At 39.2% G+C, this 20,811-nt stretch overlaps 1 protein-coding gene across 3 annotated transcripts in view; it reads right to left on the reverse strand.

Moving 5' to 3' along the window:
* Positions 1 to 2,647: 2,647 nt before the first annotated feature.
* Positions 2,648 to 20,811, reverse strand: part of LOC143403101 (protein argonaute-4) — a 39,867-nt gene continuing 21,703 nt past the window's right edge. For 2 of the 3 annotated variants that reach the window (XM_076860758.2, XM_076860757.2), the window contains exons 14-18: positions 18,483 to 18,798; positions 18,219 to 18,353; positions 8,932 to 9,033; positions 8,472 to 8,671; positions 2,648 to 6,363 (exon numbers count right to left, since the gene is read on the reverse strand). In XM_076860758.2, the coding sequence (XP_076716873.1) occupies positions 6,255 to 6,363; positions 8,472 to 8,671; positions 8,932 to 9,033; positions 18,219 to 18,353; positions 18,483 to 18,798 (862 nt within the window). In that variant the 3' untranslated portion in view covers positions 2,648 to 6,254. The remainder of the gene's footprint in view (positions 6,364 to 8,471; positions 8,672 to 8,931; positions 9,034 to 18,218; positions 18,354 to 18,482; positions 18,799 to 20,811) is intronic. The other variant, XM_076860759.2, reaches the window with a different exon arrangement.

Genomic DNA, 20,811 nt, shown 5'->3' on the forward strand with positions numbered 1-20,811 from the left:
ATAACTTATGATACTTTATTATATGTACATTTTAGTTCAAAAAAGTTAGAAAATGCTATGATATACAGCCTCCTCCCACTTTTGTTTTTCTCAGTTTTTCTGCTTATGTGTTGGATCTTTCCCTCTAACTTCCTTCAAGTGCTCCTTCTATCATATTTTTCCTTTCCAGTATTTCCAATTTCTACTTCTTTATTTGCTCTTTCCCCACAGCATATATATATGCTGAAATCTCTCCCATTCTGAAAAATGAACTACTTCCAACTCCAGCTAACACTGAAATGCATTCTTTCCCGTTATATCCAATCACTAACTAGAGGGTCTGTACTATAGCTTCCTCAGATCTCTAAAGTCAAGGTCTGCCCCCTTCAGCAACAGACATTGCTTTCCCCAGGGTCACCTCTAATTTTCCTGCTGCAAATTCTAATGGATACTTTCAGATCTTTTCTTTTTTGGGGGGGTTGGTGGTGGTACTGGGCATTGAACCCAGGGCTTTACACATGGGAGCCCCGTGCTATATCTCCAAGCTATACCTCTAGCCTCATGATTCCTTATCTTTAAAAGGGGATACTACTGTTAGTCTCAAAGGACTGTTGCTGGGACTAAAGATATCAATAGAGGGGCTGGGGTTGTGGCTCAGCAGTAGAGTACTCGCCTAGCACATATGGGGGTTCCATCCTCAGCACCACATAAAAATTTTTAAAAAAAGGTATTGTATCCAACTACAGCTAAAAATATATTTATGTATGTGTGTGTGTGTGTATATATACATACATATATATATATATATATATATAAAGATGTCAACATAAAGTGACTGATATACATTTGGCACTCCAATACTGTTAATCTCAATGCTTCCTCCTCCACCCCATGTCATATTAGAATGAGCTTTTTTTTTTTAACCTTAAAATTCTACATTATTACAAAGATGAATCCTGATCCTTGTGATGGGCTAGCCCATAGGATTTCTAAAAGAGAGGATGGGCCCCCTAACTTTTTGGATACACAGCAACATGGGTCAGCCGCTTGTCATGTTTCATCATACTAGATGAGGATGTCTTTGATCTCCTCATTGGAAACCTCATCCACATATTTCTGGTAATAGACCACCAGAGCTTTGGAGATGAATTTACTGATAGTGTAAATCTGGGCCACATCACCACCACCCTTCACATGGACCAGATGTCCAGCCAGCAAACAGCTCCTTGCACAGAAGCAGAAAAGGCTCCAGGAACGGACTGCAGCACACGTGGCTCGAACATCTCCAGCAGACCTCAGTTAACTTTGCTGAGCCCAGTTATGAGCTATGCTTGCAGTGCTCCATGATCCTGACAGTCTTCTTGCATCAAAAGACTTGCACTGGGGCTGGAGATGTGGCTCAAGCGGTAGCGCGCTCGCCTGGTATGCGTGCGGCCCGGGTTCGATCCTCAGCACCACATACAAACAAAGATGTTGTGTCCGCCAAATATTAAAAAATAAATAAATAAAGTCAATTGTTTAAAAAAAGACTTGCACTGACAGCAGTGAGTGGTTTAACTACACAGCTGTGGTTTAGCACCACAGCTGGAAAAAGGCTAGCATGAACTCTTTTCAGCAGGGTGTGGTGGTGCACACCTATAATCCTAGATACTTGAGAAGCAGAAGGATGGCAAGTTCGACACCAGCCTGAGCAAATTAGTGAGACCCTATCTCAACATAAAAAATGAAAAAAGGACTGGGGACATAGCTCAACAGTAGAGCACCTTATGTTCGATACTACAAGAAAATAAAAAACAGATTTTTGCTCTTCTGTGTTCCCAGAACCTAAGTACAGTTTGGCATGTACCGAGTTCATGATAAATGTTTGATAAGTGATAAATATGAAGGAAATATTGTGCTGATAGAAAAACAAAAAAGAAAAACTCACCCTCTAGTAGAGTTAGTTATATGCAAGACTTTCTTCTCTGGTACTGTAAAGTTCCATGAGAGTAAGGGCCATATCTGAAAATTTCCACATTTCCTTACCATGACTTAGCAAAAGGGTTTTGCTGGTAAGGAATTCCAAAAAGAAATGAACTGGGCACAGTGGCACATGTTATTTGAGAGGCTGAGGCAGGAGGGCAGAGATTTCTAGGTCAGATTGGGTAACATAGTGAGACCCTATCTCAAAATAAATAAGTAAATTAATTAAATTAAAAAAAAAAAAAAAAAAAAGACATGAGACTGGAAAACCCCAGGTTGGTTGGATTTAGAAAACTTCCTGGAGAACTTAGTCTTTTAAATGTAAGTATGTGGACACGGCCCTGTCTTGGGACTTAAATTTTTCTTAAGGCCTCACTGAAATAGATCTTCCCATTGAGAGCTGAATCCAGAATTCTGATGAATCTTATAAAAATTTCCATTTGTGAAATGTTGCTGAGAAACTCTTCTAAAATTCTCATATAGCAATTCCTAAAATACGGTGACCCAGAAGTTCAAAACAAAGTTTTCCCATTTTTCTTCTTTGTCTAATTTCTCAAGCTGAGGAAATTGGTTTTAAAAAGCAACATATGTGTTGCCATACAGTGTACTCCATAGTTATTAGACAACTGACAAGAAAAACAACTTTTGGCACAAGAATGCCAATTTATTCTCCTTTTTTTTTTTTTTTTTTTGGACACATGAACACAAAATATCCCTGCAGGCCAAAAAAAAAAAAAATTGCAAATTTAAACAACCATTATCTTATCTCCACATGGGGATACAACCCCTCCCTTAATAGCTTAGAAAGTACCTCGTATTGCTAGAGACATACATCCAGTCCAAATTTAATAAAATACATTTTAAAACATTACAAGTCTAACAGTAGAGGAACAAAAATCACACCATTAGTCAAATGAACCAATGCAAACATTTTCAGCCACTAGACATAAAAGAGCATGAATATGTCAATAGCAAGGGATAAGAAAATGGTTAATTGGTAGATAACAAGCTCTTTCCTTTAATTTTACAAGGAAAAATTCTTGGAGTTGAAGCAGTATTGATACAATGCCCTCAGCCTCCACCTTCTTAAAATGAAAGCAGAGTAACCACCTGGCTATTGAGCAAGAAAACCTTACAGCACACCATAAAAGGTTGCTAGGACAGGGTGGAGAGGGTGAGCCTTGTTAAACCTTTGCCCATGGGAAGGGGTAGGTAGCTCAGCCAGATAGGTAAGCTCTGATATAGGCTGGGCACCAGATCCTAAAGTACAGACCATATAGAACATGTCTGCATGTAAATCATCACCTTTGGAAGCAGCAAATAGAATTTACAGTAAGAATGAATATGTTCTGCCTGCCCAGAATGCTGGCTGCATTACACCAGCTGGTTTGCTTTATAACAGCTAACAATTAACAACAACAAAACATAATTAGGTCAACATTTGGGTCTTCACCACTCTCTTAATGTCCTGCTCCTTATCCTCAAATTGTTACTCTTTAGCATTGCTACATTTAAATCTTTCACACCACATGACAGTGTCTAAACAGGCTGCATTTTTTAAAAAACAAACAGCCTAACACTACTTCTAGAGAATGCACACCTCCCATTGATTGACACATGCATAACGATTCAGTCAGTCCCAAGGGGGTTTACCTATTGGCTTGTCAAGCCAAATTAAATTAAAACTATGCATTCAGACTTGCCTGCAATGGAATTGCTGCAATTCTGATTGTGCAGTAATTATCTTTTAAAGATTCACCCCTCAGCAAGTTTTTTCCAATAATCCTACTTCTTTTTGTCCAAAATGACAGCATTGCACCCTTACTGGTACTGTTTTCCTATAAAAATAGGCCTCCCGGCTTTTCCTCCACCACCACACTGATTGGCCCCAGTGTACTAGGACTGACTAAGGTCTACAAATGGTATAGTTCAAGGTTGAGCATACAGCCCAACTGCAGGCAAGCGTATCAGGGCTTCTGGGCACTCGGCCTTGCTCCCTGCTCCGTAGATGCCAGGAGATGGTGAGCGTTCTGTGCGTTTTTTAAGAAGCAAGCCCGAGGCACTCAAGTGCAGATGTGGTGCCTGCTGGCCAGCCAGTCAGCCACCAAGAGTCCTTCTTCTTCTAAAAAGATTCCATTTTTTTCTTCCTCTTGAGTCCAGAGCGGCCATGCTGAAGAGTATTTTCTGTGCTCTCCCTGAACAAGTGTGAATAAAAGCAGCAGCCAGCCCCTCACCAACATGTCCTGATTTGTATTATCCAAGTGAGGTATTTGCAAAAAAGGAAAAATCTTAAAATTAACATCTGCCATCTCTTCTCTCCTGCCTATGTTGTGCTTCAGTCACAGAACTTGCTTTCTTCCCACTATCTGCAGAGATTAAGGACATCTGCACTCCTGGTAATGAGCTATAGGACTTGATAGACATTATAAAACTCTCACTCAGAGACCAGTCTCAGCAAACACTGGTGGCGCCGCTGAGCAACAGCACATGGAAATGTAAACTTCAATGTATTTACAAGCTTGTTTAAAAGACTGAAGAAAAACAGTGCTTTATATTGCTGGGATTTTGAGAAGGCCAGTTTAAGAGATTTGGACCAACTAATGAGTTCAAGCAAACATCCTTCACCATCTGATCCAGTGTTTCCCACCAGCAGTTTCCAGACAAGCGGCAAAATTGTTTTCACCACATTGTGTCTGTCTCTTCCCCCAGCATCTTCCTCAGCCAATGGAGTATGGCTCCTTGCGGGCCCTTAATCTCTCACCCCAGTGGTTCCAGGGTGGAGAATAAATCAATCAGTAAAATGTGGGCTGGGAAACACTGGCTGGAACTAACAAGACTCTATGTAACTGTTGTCCATTACAAAGTATTATCTACACTAAATACAGAATATATTTTCCCTTACATTTTAATTAATGCTTGCTTTAGATCAACTCCCTTTTTTGGGCAAGAAAGGAATCCTGTCTCCCTGGGAGTGGATTCCAGAATCTTCAGAAAAATCAAACTTTTCTACACAGTTTTAGAATAAAAGGAAGGAAAACCCAAGTACATTTCAGGTTGAAAAAGAAAGAAAAAGGAAAAAAAATGCACTGCAAGTAATTGTGTAAATAAACTTGATTCCCAGGAAAAAATGTTCAATGCTGGTACTTTTTTTTTGCAAGTGAAACATCACTGCAAACCCTATCCAATAAGGAAGCATCCTGGTTCTAGCTTACTTTAGAACAAAGTGACAGGACACCAATTGTGACTATAAAACAGGTAAAAAACAATTATTTCAAAAGGCATGGAAATATATGTCTTTTCTGACTGGTTTCAGAAATTGCCAGATTATGATATATAAGAAATAGCTGATAAAAATCATACCGAAATCTCATCTAGAAAACTACATCATTGGGGGAAGAAGAGGAGGGACCTTAAAAAAATGTTTATTGCCAAAGTTAACTTTCTATGAGAAAAGTTTAAAAATCATTTAGATCTAACAAATCACACCGCAGCAGCATAAAATGGGCACTTTTGAAAACTTGGAAAAACACTAAAAGCTAATTTTTTTTTTCAAATAGGGAGAAACATGTACTTTTTCCATGGCAGTATTATCTGTCACTGTGACATGCATTTCATCTGTTTATGTCACACATTCACTAAAGTCAACTGAATAAGAGAAGTGCCTGTTTGAATCTGCAGCCAAATATAGTGCAATTGCCTAGCAGTCTATACTTGCACCAGCACAAGTCTGCAGAGATCAATAAGATAAAGTAGTAAAACTAATAAAACTCTGTAAAACTTTCAAAAATTAATGCTTGTTAAAGGCATTTACAGTGGTAAAGTCAGAAATCTCCATTAAAAAGTCTATGGGCTCATCCAATTAGTTACACTGAACTGAAGTAGTTTGTTTGGTTTTTTTTTTTTCCCACTTATGCATACACCCCACTCAATAAACACAGAAAAAAAGGAATAATTTTCTCTTATAAGACTAGAGGGATGCGGTGAACACCACAGCTAGCAAAATATTCCATAGAAACCTTTCTTGTAAAGTCCTTTAGAAAGTTCAGGCTGATCAGCCTTTGCACATTGAGGTAAAAATTCTGTCCAGTGCATCAGAAAAGATAATCTATGAGTATATATTACTTTAAAAAAATGGCTCAATTTGTTGATGCATCAGACAGTGCTGCAAAGTATAGATTCAGTGCAACTATTCCGAGCTGCTGGTAGAAGAACAACTGAAGTCAACTTGGCTCTATCTAGAGGCGGTAGGCATTTGAAACATTTTGAGGCTGTATGGGGCACCAAACTGGTTGAGTTCTTTTTTTCTGAGACTCTCAGGCAAAATACATTGTGTGCTGGGTATCATGGTGAATCTGCACAGCCTTAGCCAAGGCCTGAGGATCCCGGCCGTTGCTTTGTCCTGACACATGACTGCCTTCCGCGCTGTAACGAGAATAAAGGAAAAAAAAAAAACACATATGACAGAACAGTGCTTCAAACTTCACCTATTTCAAACAGCACAAATGATACTGGATCCAAGAAGATCTTAGGCTCAAGCCTGGGGTTTCTTTAATAATTTATGTCTTTCTAAACATCAACTGAAAAAAATGTAATGCAACTTATTTAATGGGTGGTTACAATAATTAAATAAAATAATGTCTATAAGAGTCAAATCTTTAATGATACCTGTATAAGGACTTCTATGACCATTGTGTCTGGTTAATTCCTACTAGGCTTCATTTAGTTAAATATCATTTTCTACATAGTAATCTTTCCTGCCTCTTAAGTCCAGGTCAGGATCTTCTGGAATATGGTTTTATAGAATCCTGTACTTTTCTTTTAGGGTACTAAACACAATTGAAATAAAATTATTAGCTGAGTAATTATTTCTTTATCCATGGGAGTGTAATTCAAAGAAAGTAAGAACTTTGTCCATTTTACTCACCACTGTATCCGTAAGGCTTAGCACATAATATAGACTCAATAACTGTTGAATGAATGAATCTCTGTGCCTAGCACAGAGCTGGAACATAGTAGATACTGCAAATGTTACTGCACAGCTATCTTTTCTTGCTTTCCCCTCCTAGCTACACAACCTTGGACAAGTAGAGAGGCCTCTGAAATTTTTTTGGTGGGTGGGTAACCAACAACTTGTAAATATACTCCTTAAGAATATCATGTGATATAAAGAGTTCTCTTCTAACTTCTCTTCACATTATTATCCTTATCATTTAGGTTCAAAATCTTTCATCTTTTATTTTATCCTCTCCTCTGCCACTCATACTCAATACTGTTAAATCCTGTGTATTCTATCCAAGGAAGACCTTTTTACATTTAACAAGACAATCTTGCTCTAACATACTTTTCCAGCCTCAGGCTTGCTGTTTCCCCTTAATATGCTCCAGACAAACATGTCATTTGATTTCTCTCCTTTATGCCCATTGTTCTCACTGCCTGGAAGAATCCTTCTCTCTTCTTCATAGAGCCAAATCCAGCTATATACTCAGCTAGCTATAAATCTCCTATTGCACTTTTATCTATATTGATTCAGACTGTCTGCACTTCTATATTTGCCTGTATTGTCTCCCACACTGAAATATAAAATCCCCATAGACAGGAAGCCTGTCTTACTCATCTTGATATTTCTAGCACCTAGCAGAGTACCAGGCACACAGTCAATACCTAATAAATGTGTTGAATGAATGAATGTATATTACAGAATGAAAGGTACAAAGCCACAGCTGGGCATTTTCCATAATAGTGTATTTTCAACCCTTACAGAAATAGACTTGCAGTGGAATGTCTACTATTTAGCAGCTGAATTCAGACTTGGGGGAGAGCCCAGAAAGGGCTACACTTCACAGATGGTCATTTGGAAAAGAAAATTAATGCAAAGGGCTTGTTCAGCTATTTAATAGTAGCTCAGTAACAGGTTAAAATGTCTGATTCTCTTGGGATCCCTATTTGGGGGTGAGAAGGTCTGGCTCCACTCCTACAGACACCCATGTTCACTCTGGTGCATTCTTCCAGAGGGTACCAAAAACAAAGTGAATTAGTCAGAGCTGGGGTTGGGGCTCAGCAGTAGAGCACTTGCCTGGCATATGTGGTTTCGATTCTCAGCATACAAGTAAATAAAAGTCTATCAACAACTAAAAAAAAATTTTTTTTAAAGTGATCTAGTCAGGACACCCCCTTACATGAAGTAGAATCCACAGGCTTGTGATTGCTCTGATAGGAGCACTGTGTTGGGTACTGTTGGAGGTTACTCAGGACCTAATCAGAACTGAAATGTATTTGCTGTATGGGAAACCTACAGGCAGCTCCAAATCAGGCTCCTGTAGAGACACAATACAAGTATAAACAAGACTGAGCACTTCTTGGACCAGAAGTTACACTATGAGCTCTCACAGGCTTAGGCAATTTTATTTCTTCTGTGCAATTTAAGCCCTAAAAGGAAACTTAAATCTTTCAGAGTTTTCTGTAGTAGCTCATTTTTTTTTTTAACATGCTGGTAAAATAGAAAAATATTTTATTGTGCCTGAGAAACTTGCCTGTCATGATCTTTATCCACCAGATGATACCTTGCCCTAAATGCTACAAGCCGGGCATAATATGCAGGGGCTGGAATAGAGACTGAGCGTGTGCACCTCACATAGGTGTGACACAGCTGATAAGTCAGTAGCTGGAGCTCATCTGCAGTGAAGCAGTTGTCATCCCACAAGACCTGGTAATGTGAAGGGCGGCTGGTTCCCTGGAGAGAGAGTTTTAGGATTAATGTATTTCTAACATAGGTGGACTACTTGAGAGGAAAACTGACCTAATCCTCATACTCAGAAGTATTACTCCCTAGCACACCTACAAGCAGATACCCAGACCAAAAGATAACCATTTTAGAATATCAGTATTAAAAAGTTAAGCATAATATTTAATAACAAGTCTACTCAAGCTAGTTGCTAAATTTTGCAAACATCTTCCTATCAGGCCAATGATCTGAATCAGCTTTCAAATTACCTGAATTCCTGCATGACTACAAAGGTAAAAGTCAAACTCAGATGGATGTGTGATGGTACTATCCACTGTAGTGCCTGCTGGTACATTGCCACTTTTCCCCACCTAAATATAAAAAAAGTAATTAGTCAGAAAGCTTTGCCCAGGCCATTTTCTTCTTTGATGTGTTAATTGGTAACATGTGGGTAAATTGTTCTTAAGTGGAGTCTTGAAAAACAGTTTAATCCAAGATGTTGAATTCCACCTACATTTCTCTTAACCCAACCATTCATCCTGAAATATTTTCTGACACAAATACCTATCCAGGGTCTCTCTAGGGAAGTCTAGACAAAAAATTAGTTTACCTGTGGCTCCGTGCTTCATACTGTCATCTATTTATAAATGACATGCTGATATCTTCCCAGAGGAAGGAAAATGAGTATTTAAGGGCTAGAGATGTAGCTCTGTAGTAGAGCAGTTGCCCAGCACATGCAAGGTCATGAGTTCCATCTCCTGCACTGGGGGGAAAATTTTAACATTCAAGAGGGATAATGCTGGGCATGGTGGCACACACCTATTCTACTTGGGAAGCTGAGGAAGGAGAATTTCAAGTTAGAGGCCAGTCTCAGCAACCTGTCTTAAAAAGAAAAAAGAGGGCTGGGCACATCAATGTTTATAGCAACATAATTCACAATAGCTAAAACTGTGGAACCAACCTAGATGGCCTTCAGTAGATGAATGGATTAAAAAAATGTGGCATATATACACAATGGAATATTACTCAGCAATAAAAGAGAAAAAAAATCATGGCATTTTCAGGTAAATGGATGGAGCTGAAGATAATGCTAAGTGAAGTTAGCCAATCCCAAAAAAACAAATGCCAAATGTTTTCTGATACATGGAGTCTGACTCATAGTGGGGTAGGGAGGGGGAGCATGGGAGGAATAGACGAACTCTATATAGGGCAGAGGGGTGGGAAGGGAAGAGAGGGGACAGGGGATTAGCAATGATGGTGGAATGTAATGGACATCATTATCCAAAGTCCATGTATGAAGACATGAATTGGTGTGAACATACTTTATATACAAACAAAGATATGAAAAGTTGTGCTCTATATGTATAATAAGAATTGTAATGCATTTGACTGTCATGTATTTAAAAAATAAAATCAGGGCTGGATTGTGGCTCAGCGGTAGAGCGCCCGCCTAGCACGGGTGGGACTGGGGTTCCATCCTCAGCACCACATAAAAATAAAAGGTTGTGTTGTGTTCACCTACACCTAAAAAATAAATATTAAAAAATAAAATTAGTTTTAAAAAATAAATAAAATCAATTAAAAAAAAAAAAGAAAAGAAGGCTGGGGTTCTAGCTCAGTGGTGGAGCCCTTGCCTAGTAATTGTGAGGCACTGGGTTCGATTCTCAGCACCACATATGAACAAATAAAAATAAAGTTCTATTAACATCTAAAAAAGGAAATATAACTGAAGACGTAGCTAAACTGTAAAGCTCCCCTGGGTTCAATTTCCAATGCCAAAAAAAAAAAAAAAAAAAAGAAAATTATGGATAAGTTTCTTGAGGAAAAAAATCAGTTTCATACCTTACTTGGGAAAAAATAAAAACAAAAATCCACAATTTTTTAGTAAAAGTTAAGATGAAGGAATCTTTCAACTGACTGACCAGGTTCAACAAAACTAATACTTACATGGGATCACTAAAAGAAGTCACTCTTAAATAATTATCAGGAAGAGAGCACTGAAATGGGGATTAAGAAATCAGTTTCAGATCTAGGCTTAGCCTTGCAACTATACAACTTGAATAAAGCATATCTCTCTGCCTTAATATAATCAGCTAAGAAATTAGAGATGATCTTTTGTGTTTCTAAGATTCTAAGGTTTTTCTATGGCCAAACTTTTCTAGAAGTTTGATTTTAGTTTTTCTAAAATCAAACTTCTAGAAAAGCAGAGCAGGGACATTCAGACATGCATTTATAAGGAATGGAATTAAATCTTGCTATTTGGTTACACTCTTCAGCTGTATAGCAGAGTTCAACATGAGGAAGTGTATTTAACATAGAGGTATAAATCTGATGGGAGTTTCGTTGGCTCCATTTTTAACTGCTGTGACCTTGGGTTAAAGATCATACAACAATGCATGTAATAATTCTGAGTATAGAAAAACCTCCTTCTGGGCTGGGGTTGTGGCTCAGTGGCAGAGTGCTTGCCTCACATGTGTGAGGCACTGGGTTCGATCCTCAACACCACATAAAAATGAATAAACAAAATAAAGATATTGTGTCCATGTATAACTAAAAATATTTTTGAAGAAAAGAAAAATCTCCTTCCATCAAATTCATGTGTAAACTTGGGTACCAAAGGTAGTATAATTGAGTTGTGGTAGTTCCCCCTTATCCCAGGTTCTGCTTTCCACAATTTCAGTTATCTAAAGTCGACCAGGATCCAAAAATAGTACTAAAGTACAATGAGGGATTAAGATATTTTTAGAGAGAGAAAAAAAGAGACCACATTCACATAACTTTAATTACAGTATAGGCCTCTATTTTATTCAGTAGTAGTTGTTGTTAATCTCTTACTGTGCCTAATGTTTATTTATTTATTTATTTTGGCAGTACTGTGAATTGAAACCAGGGTCTTGCAAATGCTAGGCAAGTGCTCTACCTCTGAGCTATATCCCCAAGCCCTTTTTAATTTTTATTTTGAGTCAGGGTCTTGGTAAGTTGTCAAGGCTGGCCTTAAACATACAATTCTCCTGCCTCAGTCTCGTGAGGGTTAAACCAAAGTTTAAAAAGTTTTCCTTTTTAGCTATAGGGTTGTAGCTCAGGGACAAGGCACTTGGCTGGCACGTGTGAGATCCTGGGTTTAATCCCCAGCACAGAAAAAGATGGGGGGGCTTTTCTACTGTATAATTTTTCAGAAGCATTCTTAAAGTATAATATTTAAGAAGATGATAGACTATATGGCATTTCCCAAAATTACTTCACATAAAGTCTCTTCAAAGTTTTTTTTAAGTTCTATAGATAGAGATGATATCTTGGGGAAAAGGGAATTCAGGCACATTCAATTCAACAATTATTGCTTGAGCACCCATGTGCTAGGCTCTGCAGCAGATGTTGGGGATGAGAGCCAGAGGCAGAAAGAACTAATGAACTTGCCTTCCTTAAAGTAATATGCAATGCAAGCACTGTAATGCAGTGTGATAAGGGCATGTGTAAAGCAGAGGAAAATCTGGGGGAGAGTATAGTTGAGCCATGCCTTTTAGGATAAGTAGCAGTTGAAAAGAAAGGTGGAACAAAGACTCCAACCACTCCAGGTATCCCTAAAACAAGAAACAGATAAACTGTGGCTTGTCCATATAATGAAATACTACTCAGCAATAAAAAGAAACACATTACTCATATACACAGTAACTTAGATGAATCTCAAATGCATTATGTTACGTAAAAGAAGACAGTCTTGATCAAAGGCTATGTGGTTTTAGTTACATGACATTCTGGAAAAGGTGAAGTTATAGGATAAAATTCATATCAGTAGTTGCCAGGGATTAAGGATAATGGAAAGGATGACTTCAAAAGGGCATGTGATAATTTTTTTTTTTAAATATTTATTTTTTAGTTTTCGGCGGACACAACATCTTTGTTTGTATGTGGTGCTGAGGATTGAACCCGGGCCGCACGCTTGCCAGGCAAGCGCGCTACCACTTGAGCCACATCCCCAGCCCCATGTGATAATTTTTTGAGATTTATAAATCTTTACTGTGATGGTGGTGACAGAATGACAGACAAGTCTAAACTATACATTAAGCCAAAACTATTCTCTAAATGTGGTAAGTTTTACTGTGTGTATTTTATACCTTAATCAAAATAATTACAAGAATGGAATGGATATAGTCATCCCAAGGATAAGAATGCACACTATAGCTGGGCATGATGGCCCACACCTGTAATCCCAGCTGCTCTGGAGGCTGAGGAAGGATTAAATTTTTTTTTTTAGGGCTGGGGATGTGGCTCAAGCGGTAGCACACTCGCCTGGCATGCGTGCGGCCTGGGTTCGATCCTCAGCACCACATACAAACAAAGATGTTGTGCCCGCCGAAAACTAAAAAATAAATATTAAAAAAAAAATTCTCTCTCTCTCTCTCTTTAAAAAAAAATTTTTTTTAAATATTTATTTTTTAGGTGTAGATGGACACAACACAATGCCTTCATTTTTATTTGGTGCTGAAGATCAAACCTGGGTCCCACCCATGCTAGACAAGCGCTCTACCACTGAGCCACAATCCCAGCTTTTTTTGAAGGATTACAATTTTGAAGCCAGCCTGTGCTCCTTAGTGAGATCTTGTCTCAAAAGTAAAAATAAAAAGGGCCAGGTATGTAAATCAGTGGTAGAGGGCTTTCCTAGCATGTGTGAAGCCCTAGGTGCAGTCTACAATGCCACATACACAAAAAAAGAATGCGCAGTGAATATGGAAAATGGGAGGGATATGAAGTCATGGCAAAAGAGGAAATGAAAATGTTGTTCTGGCTCCCTTGGAAAAACAGCAAACAGCAGAGGAAAGTGTTTGTAAGCAATGGTGGAATGCTTGAAGAGTTCTGAGTAGTGGAGTGGCACAATAAGATCTGTGTTTTAAAAACCTAGCCCTAACAGTAGGGTGGAGAAGACACTTGTGAAGGAGAAATGGAGACAGGGAGATTGGTAGGAGCCTCCTACGAGACAGACAAGTTCTGCCTAGGGCAGCAGGGATACACAAGAAGAAAAACTGAGATGAGAGAACTTTGGGTAGAACACAGAGGGCTATTTGACCTACTAGACATGGGGACAACAAGGGAGGAGAACAATTTACACTCAGCTCTGAGCTTTCCAGCTTGGCCGATTTGATACACAGTGATGCCAAGTAGCAGAATAAAAGAAAAACTAGAGGAGAAAGAGGTTGTGGATGGAGATGAAACAGTAAGTGGAAGGTTTAGACGTGTTTTGCTTGAAATGCCTAGGGTAGGTTATATCACTGGTGCCAAATATTCTTGTGCCCCTCCCTGGGGAAAGATTAGACATCCGCACCCAATTATCTCAGGAGGGGCCATGTGACTTGCTTTGGCAGAGAAAATGTGTCCTGAAATGTGTTACTACTGGGCAGAAGCTTTAAGAGCCACACATGGCTTGTCACGTATCTTTTTTCCCCTCTGCCACAATGATTGGCAATGTTCCAGATACATGCGTCTCTGCCAGCCTGGGTTCTGAAGGGAGGACAGCAGGGTCACAGCTGTAGCACAACCAGTGAATGTGTAATGTAAGCAAGAAACAAATCTTGGTAAGCCTGCAAGATTGTTTTGTTGTTGTTGTTACTGCTGCACAGTCTAGGTTATCTTGGCTGATACAATGCCTATACAGCATCTAAGTAAATATGTCTGGTAAATAATTGGAAATACAGATCAGGAGTTGCATAGAGTGTTTGGGGGCAGGAAATACAGATTTAGGAATTGATAAGAAAATAAATGAGCCTAGGAAAGGGGATGAGACTAAAGAGAGAGTTGAAGTTGAGAAGAGAGAAGTATGAAATGCCAGGAAGCAGCAATGTTTCATGGACACAGGAGGAAGAAGAGTCAGAGGAAACCTAATTACAAGGTGGGGAGCAAACCTAGATAGTCAGACTGCTAAGGCCAAAGGAGGCAAACCTTGTGTGAAGTTCTAAGAAGAGGTCAATGAGGGAATCTGACCTCCTTAGAAATGAGCAAGGCATTGAGGGAAGAAAACCTCTTGAACTCTGGACTTCCTGAAATTGAAGTCAGTCTAGAGAATTGAAGTCTGATGACAGCAGGTAAGGACAGAAAGCCAAGTGATTGTTTTTGCAAAAAGTTAAGCCATGAAAGAAAGAAAGAAAAATAAGGTATCAGGTAGACTAAGGGAGAAGCAGAGTGAAGGGATGTTTAATGGAAGAATCGAGGAAGGCAGGGGCAAGTGTATAGGGTAAAAAAGAGGTCACAGGATGAGAATGACTGAAATTCTAAAAACAGAAGGGGTCACTAATGAAGTGAGTCTCTAGAGAATGCAGAAAGAATTAGGGTCAAAAGCAAAGATGGAACGGGTGTGGTGGCTGTAATCCCAGTGACTTGGGAGGCTGAGACAGGAGGATCACGAGTTCAAAGCCAGCCTCAGCAACACCGAGACACTGAGCAACTCAGTGAGTCTCTGTCTCTAATAAAATACAAAATAGGGCCAGGGATGTGACTTAGTGGTAAAGTGCCCCTGAATCCCTGGTACCAAAAAAAAAAAAAAAAAGGAAAGAAAGAAAGAAAAAGGAAAACCCAAAAGTAAAGATGGAGAATTAGCCTGGGATGTTAGAAGAAGACAAGAAAGCAGAAGATTTGGGACAGGGATGTGGCTTGCTGGTAGAACTCTTGCCTAGCATGCACTAGGTCCTGGGTTTGATCTGCAGCACCACAAAACAACAAAAACAAAACACAAAATTTAAGTAAATTAGAAGAGAGTCATCTGAGAACACTCACATATTCCAGATCTTATTTTCCGGGAAAATAGAAGGTAGGACTTAGTGAGGACAACATGGGTAGGTAGGGGACTTGAAAAAAATATAAAGGTTTGGAACATATGCTAGGGAGAATAGTATACATTTTAAAATTACAGAATCCAAGGCCTGGCTGAGATTTGCAATTTGTTATCATGTACTTATAATACGGTTCATGACTGAATAAATTATTTTCCCCCCAGTAACTCTTGTCAGCTAGAGAGTAGAAGCAAAGGAAATGTCAAGTGAACTAATTCAGATTTAGAGATGGCAAGAGGCAAGTTTAGAGAATTGGAGATGTTGGTAAGGATCAGTGATATGAAGTAAACCAAGAACTGCAACTATCAGTATTGCAAGGAGTGTAGTGACACCGGATGGTAAAAAACAGAAGTAGGAGATAGTTTAGGATTTTGGAAAGTCCTAAGGCTACAAGGACAGTAAGTTCATACAGGTGTGGAGAGGTGACCACAGCTGTTGAGGATGGGTGGCAGGATATTTTGTGCCCAGCATTCAGGTAAGTGTTCAGAAAATTTGTATTAACAAAGTTTTAGCAAAATCTAAGAAGTCCTGTTGAGTCAGAGTTTGGGAAATTTACAAGACAACATTTTTATTTTATTTATTTATTTTTAAGGTACTGGAGACTGAACTCAGGAGCCTTCTAACACTGAGCTCCATTCCTAGCCCCTTTATTTTTTATTTTTGGTGCTGGAGATTGAACCCAGGGGTGTTTTGTCACTGTGCCCCATCCCCAGCCCTTTTTTATTTTGAGACAGGGTCTCACTAAGTTGTTGAGAGTCTTCCTAAATTGCCGAGGCTGGCCTTGAATTTGGCCATTCCCCTGCCTCAGCCTCCTAAGTCACTGGGATTAAGGCCTGTGCCACTGCACCTGGCAAGACAATATTTTTAATTTAAACTGATTGGTAGGGCCACAGAGAAAAAAAAACAAAAAACTTTGCTCTCTATTACTTTTTAAAATTTTCTAATTGGAGGTGGGTACTGGGGATTGAACTCAGGAGCATTTGACCACTGAGCCACATCCCCAGCCCTATTTTGTATTTTATTTAGAGAAAGGGTCTCACTGAGTTGCTCAGTGTCTCACTTTTGCTGAGGCTGGCTTTGAACTCACCATCCTCCTGCCTCAGCCTCCTGAGCCACTGGGATTACAGGTGTGTGCCATCATACCCAGCCAACCTTAGTTCTTTAAAGATTCAGAAGTAAAAACAAGTGGGGTGTGGTGGTTCACACTTGTAATCCTAGCTACTTAGGAGGCTGAGGTAGGAGGATCACAAGAGCAACTTAGTTAAGACTCTGTCTCAAAATAAAATGAAAAGGGCTGGGGATGTAGCTCAGTGATAGAGCATTTGCCTAGCATGTAAGAATAAAAAAAAAAAAAAAGGAGGAGAAGGAGGAGGAGGAAGGGGAAGAGGGGAAATAAAGAAAGAAAAGAGACAAAAAGAAACACCTCATTCTTGGATTAGAGACAAGAAGCAAAGGGTGTACTAGAAAATAGTGGGAATGTGGCCAGCCAGATTTCATGATTAGGCAATGAAAAGGTCTGATCTCTTGGGGATGGATCAGGGAAGTTCTGGACAAAATGAAGTAATGTCATAAAATATCAAAGAAGCAAAATTGTGGGGGCACAGTGGTTCAGGACCTTAGTCACAGCTAGTCAAAAGGCTGAGGCAGGAGGATCACTTGATCTCATGAGTTCAAGACGAACCTGGGCAACATAACAAGACCCTTGTACCAATTTTTAAAAAAATATTTTTTAGTTGTAGATGGACACATTTATTTTATTTATTTATTTTTATGGTGCTGAGGATCGAACCCAGTACCTCACATGTGCAAGGTAGGCGCTCCACCCCTGAGGTACAACCCCCAGCTCTCTTGTACCAATTTTAAAACTCTATACTAAAATAAGGAATTCTCTACACTGAAATAAAATAGTTTTGGGAGAAAACTTTTTTAAAATATTTTTTAGTTGTTGATAGACGTTTATTGAATTTATTTACTTTTTATGTGGTGCTGAGTATTGAACCCAGTGCCTCATACATGCTAGGCAAGTGTTCTACCACTGACCTACAACCCAGTCCCAGGAAGAGAAATTCTTTACTTCCAACTGTGGTCCAGGCATTGGCAGTAAAAAGTAGCAAATGGCAATGAAGTTCAAACAGATAAACTCCCCCTTAAGGTTATCTTTGTCACCCTAATATACCTGGTGTGTTTCTGACTCCCCTTCCCCAATAAAGTTCTAGAAGACAGCATTTCTATCACACAAAAGAAAATTCATTCTTGAAACTTGTACCATTCAGAATTAGCCATGTAAGCTCAACTGCAATTACTATGTTTACTAAATTATTATTAGGTACTTGTGCTTTTGAGGGAAATAAATGTAAATATGCCTACTTTGAAAACACACTCAGGCTGGAAGTGATGGCACAGTTTTGTAATCTCAGCTACTCTGTGGGATAGGAGGCTGAGGTAGGAGAATCAGAAATTCAAGACCAGCTTGGACAATTTAGAGAGATCCCATCTCAGAATAAAAAATAAAAAGGGTTGGGGATGTGGTAGAACCACCCTGGGTTTAATACCTAGTAGTACAAAGGAGGGGAGGAGGGAGAAGGAGGCATTCAGGGGCAGTGAGTGGTAGAGCAGGATGCTTAGTATGCACAAGGCCCTAGTTTCAATCTCCAGAACCAGAACCAAAACCCAAAACCAAAACCAGATTCCCTTGCCACAGAGTCAGATAATGAAACTTTACACTACCATCTTCTTACCCTTTCTGTTTTATCTGCACAGAACAGTCTTGTGTGATGTCTCTTTTGCACCACAATATATGTTATTCCTGGCCGATAATCTTCCTCCAAACTGATACATGCCTTTCGAATCGCTATTAATTCTGGCCAAGCTACCTAGAAGACAGAAATGGAATCATGTCTCAGAGAGTATCTCTCAGAGCTGATTTACTGAGGAGCCCACGGGAGGAAGCCCCTTTAGATTCCTAGAAGCTCCAGATGGCAACAATGGGCTAATGAGAGTACCTGTTTCATTTGTCCCTCAGATACCCCTCCGCGGTAATAGATGATGCGAGTGGGTTTGAAGCGCGTGGATTTGTAGAACTGGATCAGAAGTTCTCGAACCATGTTAGTGAGGTCCTGGATGACCTCCTGACTGTAGAGGAGCTCTTGGGAGATCTCCTGCCGGGAAGTCTGCACCCGAACCGTGGCGCAATACCTGCTGGGGTGGCCATCCATACTGCCCACCACGGCCGCTATGGAGGGCTTCTTCCCATCTCCCGCTGGAGGGTGAGTGACATCTGCTCCCAGGAAGATGACAGGTTGCTGGAACACGGAGGGCCTGCTCAGAATCAAGGAAACAGCGCCACTCAGACATACGGGTAAAAATGTTTGGGTCTCGAAAAACTGTATCATTAGATGATGATCAAGAAAAACTATCATTAGATGATGATCACAGATACCATCTTAAGAGAGAATCTGTGCCTACGAGGAGAGAACATAAAGTACCCAGACCTCAATTCTCTTTAAAATGTGCAACTCAGGAACAGAATCAAGCCTATCTTTTTATTGGTTTTATTTTTCTCCATAATGTTTATCACTTATACTATATATTTTCACTTATTTATTTTTTCTTTTTGTCTGTACACGCCTGTGAATGTAAGCTCTATAAGGGTTTAGAATGATGTTTTGTTTCGTTTTGGTCACTGTTATTTCCTAGTGCCTAGAACACTGCTTTAGCTCATACTTGGCACTGAATAAATATTTATTGAAGGAATGAACTCATTTATTTGGCACTGATTTCTCTATCTAAGGAATCAAGGAGAAAAAAAAATGGCTTGCATGTTTCTCTGGTTAAAGCTAGCCAAAAGAAGGAGGAGAGGGGGAGAAAAAATATGATATGAAGTTTTAAAATTCTTAAATATAGGATTTGGGACTGTGAGTATTCATTCTTCATCTAGGAAGCATCCCAAATCTAACAATCTCATGTAACAGGTATTAAAGATGAGATTCCATGAAGACAGAGGCTGTGTGCTGTTTATTTCTCTATCATTAGGAAACACAGGCTCAGCATAGAACAATTAATAACAACAAACATATGTGCCATATATATGAACAACATAGTAACAGCTCGTGTATATTATATGAGAGCTACCCTGCTACTCTACTTGTATTAACTCATTTAGTCTTCACAACAATTCTATGAAAGAGGTAAAATTTTCTCTATTTTCTAGATTAAAAAAAAAAAAAGATGAGACATAAGAGAATAGAGAATGTGCCCAAGATCACAGACTTAGGAAGTGTAAAACCAGAATACAAACCCAAGAAATCAACACCAAAGTTTGCACTCTAAGCCACTGTATTATCTCAAAGGAATGAAGTAAAAATTAAGTGATCTTAGGTTCTTTCCCTATGATTTGTATGCCTCATCACCAATGTTTCAAAAAGGATTTATTTACCCAGATGTTTCACTCAAGAACAAAAATGAGAATTGTGATAAGATTGCATAAGTACAAGTCACTCAACATCACACCCTCTTTTCAAATACAGCAATGACTAATGCTACAGTCCTAAATTTAACTTTTCAAATCATTTTCACATATAGGATTTCACATTAAAAACAATATTTTAGATTTGATAAGGCAGATATTATTATCTTGAAAGATGCTGGTATATGTGAGGGTCTAGGTTTGATCCCTAGCAATACAAAAAAGAAAGAATGAAAAAAGTTCATATGGGCACCAATACTCAAATCTCCTTTAAAAAAATTATTTTAGTTGTCATAGGACCTTTATTTTTATTTATTTATATGCAGCAATGAGAATCAAACCCAGTGCCTCACACATGCTAGGCAAGTGCTCTACCACTGAGCTATAACCCCAGCCCTTTTTTTTTTTTTGTACCAGATATTGAATCCAGGGGCACTTAACCACTGAGCCACACCCTGAGCCCTTTTAATATTTTATTTAGAGACAGGGTCTCATTGAATTTCTAAGTCCTTGCTAAGTTGCTGAGGCTGGCTTTGAACTCATGATTCTCCTGCCTTAGCCTCCCAAGCCACTGGGATTCCACGTGTGCACAACCATGCCTGGCTAATCTCCTAACTTTTAGCCAGTACTTTGCTTATAATATCACTGTCTTGCTTTGGCATTTGGTTACTCTAGAATGGGTCCGACAAATTCAAATTTAAACAAAAAGCCACTGGGGTTAAACAGGCAAGGTTTCTTCTTTATTTAAAGGTACCAGGGATCAAACCCACAGCCTGTGCATGCTAGGCGAATGCTCTACCACTGAGTTATATATAGCCCCAGCCCTCAAGCTAGGTTACTTAACAGGACATAAAAAAGTTGACCAG

Source organism: Callospermophilus lateralis, chromosome 7 (genome assembly GCF_048772815.1).
Source record: "Callospermophilus lateralis isolate mCalLat2 chromosome 7, mCalLat2.hap1, whole genome shotgun sequence".
NCBI lineage: Eukaryota > Metazoa > Chordata > Mammalia > Rodentia > Sciuridae > Callospermophilus > Callospermophilus lateralis.